This window comes from Clupea harengus, chromosome 6 (genome assembly GCF_900700415.2).
Source record: "Clupea harengus chromosome 6, Ch_v2.0.2, whole genome shotgun sequence".
Lineage (NCBI taxonomy): Eukaryota > Metazoa > Chordata > Actinopteri > Clupeiformes > Clupeidae > Clupea > Clupea harengus.
In genome coordinates this window covers 21,947,932-21,957,456 of record NC_045157.1, presented here as the reverse complement: position 1 = coordinate 21,957,456, position 9,525 = coordinate 21,947,932, and the positions used below count along the sequence as shown (strand labels likewise).

Genomic DNA, 9,525 nt, shown 5'->3' with positions numbered 1-9,525 from the left:
TATGTTCTGTAGTATGACGAAAATGAGAAGGGTTTGGCCTCATTTGTGTCTCTTTCTCTCTCTCTTTCTCTCTTTTCTCTCTTCTCTCTTCTCTCTCTCGTCCTGCATGTGCCCGTTTTTAAAAGTGTGTACACGACCCTTTGTGTTTTATATTGTGTATTTTGATACGCTTGTCTGTAATGTTCTCTGTATATGACAGAGGGAGAAGGGGGGGGGGGGGGGGGGGGGGGGGCAGTGGTCTGGTGTAGCCTGGCTCTTTCACGCTAGAAGGTATTAAGTTGCTCCCTGATGACTTGGGAGAATGAGGAGGTGCCTGTGCTTTGCTCTCTGCTCTGCTCCCTGCCTGGAGGAGGTCCAAGGGCTGGCATGTGGGAAGCATTCCTAAGGATTTTAACCAAGCTCCACATGCTTGATTTAATCATCCATTTGGAAAAAGCAGTGGAAGAAAATTGCATACCTAATATGGACAAGTGGATTGGGGATTGTGCGTGTGTGTGTGTGTGTGTGTGTGTGTGTGTGTGTGTGTATGAGTGTGTATGAGTGTGTGTGCTTGCGCAAATTAGGGTGAATGTGTGTGCACGCGTGCATTTGCCTGTGCCAGTGTAGATGTGTGTGAACATGTGTGAATGTGTTTGTGTGTGTGTATGTATGTGTGGTTGGCTTAAAAAATGTGAGGTCTGCGATTGTTTAGTGGGCCGAACGTGGTTAATCATTAATGCTCTGTGTGCACCTGTGTTTAGTTAGCAGTGGGAAGTGTCTCAATGGATTGGAAACCTTCACATTTATAAGTCTGCAACCGGATTGTTATCTTTCTAAATTAGGCTACAGCAGAAAAAAAAGTATGTTTATAGTTTAGAAGCTCTCATTGAAAACAGTTGCTATGTGCCAGTCATTTTAATAGGATTATTTCATTAGTATACTTGATGACTGACAGTCCTCACCTAGTATTTTCAAGACAAAAAAAAAAACCTTTAGTGCAACCTAGTGTAATTGTAGCCTTACTAATGCAGAAACCATTCGGCAACTTTCACCTCAGTCTCCTGACTGATTTTAGGAGTGCATGAGTCACAGCCAAGCGTGTCTTTTCATCAGCTTATATGTCAGCGCTTAGGATTAGGACACACACCTGTGACTTCATGTTTTGTGAAGTGTCTGTCTTGCCACAAAAGTCTCCTTACTGAGGCCCTTTACTCACCACCACCCCCACCCCTGCACCCGCCCTACACTTCCAAGTCATGAGTGTGACGGCTCTTCATCTCTCTCTCCCCCCCTTTGCAGCCGAGCGGGAAGGGGCCTCGCCTGCCAGAGGTCTACTGCGTCATCAGCAGGCTAGGCTGTTTCGACCTGTTCTCCAAGGTGAGCTCATCTTCCCCGTCTCTTGCTATCACCGTTTGCCACCGAGCCTTCCTGGCATCGGCGCGGTGATGCCACCGCATGTCATCACAGTCTGGATACTCCAGCCGGAGGGGAAGGAGAGGGGCTGGGAATGTGATGGGCCGCTGGCTCTTCCTGAAGTTGTGCCAGTGGTGGCATTCAGAGGGCCAATTGTCCAACGTAATCTCTTACCATAAACGAAGATTTTCCACGCTAATTGTTTCCTTCACTTTCACCTCGCTTGTTGTAACAAGCAACAGAGAGGTCTTTGTGCTCCTAAAGCTTTCTGCTCGTGTCTTTCCCCCTCGACAGATCTGCCTTTCTGAAGAGCACACTTTTCAGGAGAGGCAGGCGAGCGCAGGAGATGCCAGGAAAGTGAGAGCGAAAGTGAGAGAGAAAGTGAGAGCGAAAAAAAAACTGGTAAAAAGGAGGGAGAGGAGTGATTTACAGTCTGTCTGTGCGAAAATTAGAAACGAAGAGGGAGGAGAATTGATTATACCAGGGGAAGATGAAACCTAGCTGATGAAAAAAGAAATGTGAGGCTGATATTTTACACTCAGATTTGCAAGCGCAGCTCCTGGCCTCCCTTTGTTGTGCAGGGCCCTCATTTTAAGGGGCCTGTGAAAGTGAGATGAGAAAAGTGATCTGAAATGGAGGAATGAGACATTCTTCTCTGAAAAACCTTTGAAAACCTTACCTAATTAACATGACAGAACAGGGGCGATTTTTTTGGAGGGTTCTGCTTTCACTGGCGCAGCGTGTGTGTGTGTGTGTGTGTGTGTGTGTGTGTATGAAATAGAAAGTGTGTGTGAGAGAGACAATGAGAGGGTGTCTGTGTGAGTGTGAGAAAGAGAAAGAGAGAGAGAGAGAGAGTGAGAAAGATAGAGAGAGAGAAGTGGAGTTGAGTGGAATGGAATGGAATAAAAAGGAGATGATATCATGTGACCCATAATGTGAATTTTCTCTCCAATTACCTTTCCAGACGTCAGGGCCCAAACACACTCAGCTGCACAGTGAGCAGGGTGGGATTTTCCTGTGGTGCGGCAGCTCACCTCACCTCACCATATCCAACTCACAGCCAGACTCCCATCCACTCTGCCCCTCTGTTTCAGCAGCTTACTGCATTAGGAGGAGTGACAGTCAGACAGCACAGGCCTGAGACTTGTAGTGTGTGAGAAAGTGAGAAATGCTAGCTTGTAACTGCTTCAGTAGGTGTGTCAAAAGATCTGTCTGAATGCCCCTCTTGAGATGAAGTGGGTTTTTTCGCCCAGTGATTTCCAGAGCGCTGCATACTTTCTGTTCAGCGGCGAGATGTTGAGTTCTGGTGGATGATGGTGATAACCCTCACTCCCTCCCTGTGTGTGTGCTGGATAGATCCTGGATGAGGTGGAGAGGCGCAGGGACATCTCGGCTGCTCTGGTGTACCCCTTCATGAGGAGCCTGATGGAGTCGCCTTTCCCCGCACCGGGGAAGACCATCAAAGTCAAAACCTTCTTGCCTGGAGCAGGAAATGAGGTATACCTATAATACCGTACACCACACCCTTCAAGCATTGAACCTGAGACGTTCTTGGAGGAGCCGGTTTCTGGCCCTGAGGGTTGAATTCCGACTGGGAAAGCAGCGGAGCTTTGTGACGATTTGTGAATTCACGCACGTGTGTGTTTTCTCATACAGGTGATTGAGTTGCGGCGGCCCATGGACTCTCGGCTGGAACACGTGGACTTTGACAGCCTGTTCGGCTGCCTGGGCGTGAGGCAGGTGGTGCGCGTGTTCGCCTCCCTGCTGCTGGAGCGGAGGGTGATCTTCGTGGCGGACAAGCTCAGGTAGGGGTGCATGGATCATCTGCGACCTGTGGCTGTACAGATGTACTGGTTACTGTGTGGCCAATCTTTGTCCATGTGTGAATCCATTGCATTCTCATTTCACCTACAGTCTCATTCAGAGGTTTGGAATTGTGGGATAGTGTAAAGACATTGAAAGACCAGTAAGTCCAGCAAGTCCATTTTTAGTTGGTTTTACAGAGTTTTACATTTAATCTGATATAAGACTGAAGGAATCTGTCTGCTTTTGTGTCTCAAGCCCAAATTAAAGCCTTGACTATGATGCTGCAAGTGCCCTTCTCTCAGAAATAAGATATAGCTATGAAGAAAGCTGAGCCTATGCTGAGTCTGTTTGGTGTCCCAATGACTAGTCTTGCTCTTATGGAATGAGAGAACATCTGCGTGTGTTCTGAACATCATTACGCCGAATGCCCATTGTGAAGTGATTTAGATCTACACATAGTACAGTACATAGGCTAAATTGTGGGTGCTATTTATAAATTGAAGCTGCGCTATGCAGAAGCAGGCTGCAGCTCATAGCCATAAATGGTCAAATCACCTCCCAGAATGCTCAGTGCTTATAGTGCACAGTGGCCACCACAAGCAGCTATTCCTGTCTAGATTTACAGCAGATGTTCCCAATAATACTCCTCCTCAGTTATTGCTAATGTCCAGTGTCACTTCCCTTTGTTCCTCCACTCATTCAAAGCAGCATACAGCATTCATACAAACAGCATCTGTGTCTGATGAGAGGTTTTATCTCATGGCCTCATACATTTTCCCCTTTCAATGATTGAGTTCATTGTGGCTGTGGTTTGACTGTTTTTGTCCCTTCCTCTCCGAAAGGAGATGTTTTTTTTTTTTATTCAGAAAAAGGCCCTTCCTTAGTGATAATCGCTGTCTTTCTCTGGAGAAGAGGGTCAGCCACAATTCCCAAGCGATAAATTAGGGACAGCCCAAAATCCTCAATGGCATATTTACCAGGATACATGGGGTATCACCGCTAGACTGCCAGTGCATTTTTTGGCTCAGCCGATCTCCGTATGGCTTCATGCACTGTCCGCAGTGTTTGTCATCCGCCCAATCCTGCCTGCTAATAGCAGCCTTTCGCTGTGGTTTTCCTCTCGCAGTAGTACAGTAGAGGCCCAACGGCTTTGCCGCACACACCCACACACACACACACACACACACAGGGAGCTGCTAAATCAATCAGGAGGAACCATCTCTGACCGCACCCTACTCTGTTCCTCTGCCCAGTCCACGGGCGAAAATGAAACTCCTTCTCCACCCCCTGCGAGTGCCTGCCTGTCTGGGTGCAGAAGTGGGTCAGAGCTCTGCCAGGGGCCCGTCCCAGGACGCAGGACCAGGGCGGATAAGACAGAAGGGACCCCAGGGGCCTCCTGGCGGTCACGGAACCCTGCAGGGCCAGCGCAGGGTCGTTAGCGAGCGGGTATTTGTGAAATGCTAATCTCCAAAAATCAGAGGACAGTTTAAACAAACAGCAGTAGGGGACCTGGGGCGGACTGTGACGAATAGAGGAAAGAATGCACTTCCTGTGTGTATGTGTGTGTGTGTATGTGTGTGTGTGTGTGTGTGTGTGTGTATTTGTGTGTATGTGATTCCCCTCTCTGATCTGTGGTCTCCCTGTCACTGGGTGCAGAATCACAATCCAGTCAGGGCCATTATTGAGGTTGTACTTTTCTTTATGTTCTTGAAAGATGGATACTACATTGTGCAGTAAGAATCGGCATGATGACCATCAACTTAGCATAGTCTTCTGTTACATCAACATAGCATTAACATTGATATCTTATTCAGTGTTTAGTAATTGATTATCTCTTGATTGACATGATTACCAGTGGCCTTGTGGGCAGGACTCTGAAAAGGTCAAAACAACCTGTTGCTCTCTGAGGATTACATTCAGGAAACGAGCCCATCCCCTCTCTGCCCTCTTTTGTTATTGATGGCCCACGCTGCGTCCTCCGTCAAACTGCTGTCATTGGCTCCAGTGGAAAAGGGCCTGGGTCCCTAGAGCTCACACCCAGATAGAGCGAGGCTTGCCATTGGTCTCTATGGCCTGAGCGAAGCTAAAGCCCTCCCCAGTGAGTTGCCCTCTCTACTGGAAAACAGGATAGGCGGAGGACTGTTGGTGCCCCAAACCCAGGTGATGCAGTGTTGACCTAGGGGTGGGCTGTTTCAGTGTGAGGCTACAGCCACTCATCCCTGGGGAGACAGTGGTCCAATCCCACAGTGCCCTGCCAGTAGAACATGATCTATGACTCAGTGGCCTCAGTGACTGGTATTTTCTGCTTGGGATCAGACAGAAAGGAAACTCAGCCTTTTTTCGCCATGTAGTGATGTCAAGTCAACAGGTCTGTTCCTGCCCTTCTTGCTTCCTGTGGTTGGACTACCCACTTAAAAAACTGTGTGTGTGTGTGTCTCTCTCTCTTTCTTTGTGTGTGTGTGTGTGTGTGTGTGTGTGTGTGTGTGTGTGTGTGTGTGTGTGTGTGTGTGTGTGTGTGTGTGTGTGTGTGTACCATCGAAACTCTGTACTCTCTGTGAATCCCAGGGGAGCTGCATCAGGCACGTATAGTAATTGGCCGACCATGACATCAAACATCCAGGCAGACAGTTGCAATTAAACTCAGTCATGCCGGTGACTCAACGCCAGTGTGGGCAGGAAAAACAACTTTGATTCCCTAATGAAATCAATCTCTCATCAACTAGGTCATCCTGCAACTGCCTATAACTCAATTTAACTCTCCAAACATCGGACAAAATTCCCCCCGCTCACAGACAGCAAACACAACGTTGATGACAGGGAAGGGTTAAAGCCTGACACACATGTTCGCCGGTTTAGAATGACATTTCCCTCTGCCTTTTGTGTGTAAGTGTGTGTGTGTGTGTGTGTGTGTGTGTGTGTGTGTGTTGTCAGAAGGAGCTATCTGTGGGTGTGGGTGATGGAAAGGCTTTGCCTCCAGAACACAAACAGACTTCTGCTCAGTCCAAGAGCAAGCCGGGAGGGATTCTATTACAGTGGTGCTCTAATAAGAGAATGTTACCATTGTGTTTCTTTCTCTTTTTTTGGAGGAGCCCACGGAGAGAAGGAGGAGGCAAGGGGGGGAGAGGAGATGGGGATGGGGAGGGGTGAGAGGCCTGGATTTCCATATTAGCCGTTCTCATGATCACAAAGAATTAATCAAGCCCTACAGGGGATGTGGCCGCACTGCAGAGCCCAACTGTGTCCTGTCATGGTACACAACAAACTCCCTTTTGTGAGAAACACTGGAAACAGTCTGTCCCTTTCGAAAAGTAGAAGTAGCACTTTTTCACTGTTACCATATGGCTGTAATAGTCAGACAGGCTATTTTGTTACCAGTCAGGTGCTAGCACAGGATGTGCTGTAAATGGACCTAGCAACAATGACTCCCTATCAAAGTTGAAGCTGTGTTGTGAGAAACTGACATCTGACCGAAATAATAAAGCAAAAAAACAATCCTCAGCAGGTTCCCCGTGTCTTGTAACATCAGCGCTGAGCAGGTCGGCATGTGGAAACATGTGTAAGAGGCCTCTGCGGACAGCAGCGGCGAAAATGATATTCCAGGCTTTTTTCGTCCGGGTTGCCGGGGCCAGCAGCAGCTGACATTCCCATTACTTGTTGCGCCCGGCGACGTGGCCCTCGGGAACCGGCCGAGGCTTCGATTTTGTCGGGAGCGGCAGATCGAATCAGGACGTGTGCGTGCTGGCTCAGAGGGGAGCCTTCCATTCTCACGCGCCAGAGTGGCTTCCTGTGCAACCGTAGCCGGGGAGAGAGAGGGCAGGGTGCGGTTGCTGCGCCGGTCACTTGAGATCCTTAGAGTCAGGAAGTGTGGGAAAGCCATTTGAGCTTCACCTGGATCCAGAACATTCTACCTGGTCAGACGTAATAACTCACTTGTGTCAACTCTTCATCCATCTCTCTCTTACCACACAGACTCTTAAGTCGGTCCTGTGCCCAGAATCACAGAGAGGACTGTGTGCGGTGCAGGGAAACAGAGGGCTGGATTGACATCCTGGTGTTTTTACACGTGCTGCGTGTATATGCATGTGGGTGAATATCTGTGAGTGTGTGTGTGTGTGTGTGTGTGTGTGTGTGTGTGTGTGTGTGTGTGTGTGTGTGTGTGTGAATGAATATAGGCAGTGATTTGGGTAAAGGGTCTCTCCACAGTTGCAGTGGTCTCCCCAGCTGTGACATTGACCTGACCTGTCAGAGACGATGTATTTGAACAAGAGCTCTTTTGACCTTACTGTCTTTTCATTTTTCTTTCGTTTTCTTTCTTCCTTTCTTTCTTTTTCATCTCTGCCACACAAACACACATGTGTGACCTTCATGTCAGTGTGACCCTCACTGCGTCTCCTAGGAGAAATTCTCCCTGACCAGATTGCTGATCTCTCATTAGCTTCTTGTCATCCAGACGGACACAGTAGTGGACACAGTATGACCTCAGATTCCAATCGGGTCTCGGTTTCAATGTTTACCCCACAATGTTTAGACTCAGGAAAGATAATGGATTATCCTGATCTCAAATCAGCCGCCAAGGCCAGGAAATCGACAGAGATTCACCAAGCAGGCTGACTTTTACACGGCAAGAGAGGTAACCGCAGTGAAGTTGGATTTCAGCTTCCAACGTTGGGCTTTCCCCGTGAGTGGTGGTATTTTCCTTTTGAGTGGAGCACTCGTATGATTCTGCCACTATCAGCTGTCAGGATCTGGGTGTCTGGCCTGTGGCTAAGCTTGTCTAATCCGCACCACTCTCACCGCGCTCACTCCCTGTTCCGACATGTCAACACTCAGGGCTGGAGAAGCTCAGGTCCACTCCTGTATTGAGACGACACTGAAATTGCAGCGGTGTACAGACATCGCTGAAGTCCTGATGCTTTTGTTTTTGTTAATGCTAGGCTAATCCCCCCTAAATCCTCACTACCCACGACAACATTAGCCTCTGATTAACACTGACTTCCTGTGGGGAGGCTATGTAACGCTCTCTCTCCTTCTCCCTCTTGCTCCTTCTCACTTTCTCAGAATAACCAGAAGCATCGCTTAAGTGAGTAGTTGTAGGAGTGGTTGCTGTGCTTCGGTAAGTGCAGTAATCACCAGTCCGTTGGGAATGCGATACGGGATCGCTTCAGAGCCCTCCGGCTCCTGAAACTGCCCGTTTATACCCTGCGCTCCCCGGCCAGAGACTTTCCCCTGCGTATTTTCATAAACTCCCCATGACTTGCCATGTCATAGATAATGCCAGGACCAAAGACCCTGGTGTGAACATAAACAGCCCTACAGCTCACACTTTTCCGTATGCGGTGTCAGGACAAGGGTGACAGTCTGGGCTGACACTGGCAGAGCCAGATAGCTTCACAGAGAGCAAAGAGCGAGAGTAACATGTTAATGGATGTGTATGTGTGTACTGTGCATGTGTGTGTAAGAGGGAGCACTCTGGGCCTGTAGTGTGAATAGGAGGGGGGGGGGGGGGGCATATAAGACTTACTGTGCCCGACAAGTATTTATCTCCAGTCCTAGTGTTTACATGCCATGTCTGATAGCTCAGCGCAGGCCTTGATCCACACTAATTTAGCCCTCTGCACTCTGCTTTTTTTCCTGGCGGTTTATTTTTGCTCTCCATGTGTACACGAGCTGCACACTGAAGGAGAGGGGAGGCGTGGGTGGAGTTTGGGCTGGGGGGTGGGGGGGGGGGGGGTTCACTGTCAACAAGCCGAGGACCGTGAGAAAGACAACATGCAACGTGCAACATTTCTAGTGTAAACCACAACCATTCAACTTCTCTTGACATCAAACACATGTGACACTATGGAACAGCGCCTGTCTTGTGCAAACCACACCTCAAGGAAACCTTATATGCGAATAAAATGGACTTCTTCCTTGTACTGTATGTCGAGCAGGATACAAGTATTTGATCAATAAATGAGTTCAGTACAAGCCACGAACAAGAGCTTATATGATTGAGTCCTGCTGGCAGCTCAATACTTGTTCTTTGTTTGGGGCTCCCAGCATTGATGATTGAGTCTAACATCATGTCAGGTTTTCTAAAGATCCATTAATCACAAGGTCAATAAGTGTGGAGATGGAAAGAAACACTGAGTTATGTTCCTGTAGGAACAGCAGTAGCGACAGCACATTCAAGGCTCTGTTGGAAGACAAAGAGGAACATTCTGCCGGTGACTGATGTTTTGCCCTGTTCCCCCCCAAAGCCAGATGCCTTCTGTCAGACGACTGCTGCTGCTGCAGCTGACTCTTCCATTCTTCTAACGCAATCAGCTGTCAGAATAAACAGAA

General features: G+C 48.4%; 1 protein-coding gene across 4 annotated transcripts in view; it reads left to right on the top strand.

Annotated features, from left to right (window-relative positions):
- The window catches only part of dennd2b (DENN domain containing 2B), a 48,729-nt gene that overhangs the window by 34,343 nt on the left and 4,861 nt on the right, over positions 1 to 9,525 (top strand). For all 4 annotated transcript variants that reach the window (XM_031569418.2, XM_012834716.3, XM_031569420.2 and 1 more), the window contains 3 exons: positions 1,279 to 1,356; positions 2,749 to 2,889; positions 3,049 to 3,197. In XM_031569418.2, coding sequence (XP_031425278.1) covers positions 1,279 to 1,356; positions 2,749 to 2,889; positions 3,049 to 3,197 — 368 coding nt within the window. The remainder of the gene's footprint in view (positions 1 to 1,278; positions 1,357 to 2,748; positions 2,890 to 3,048; positions 3,198 to 9,525) is intronic.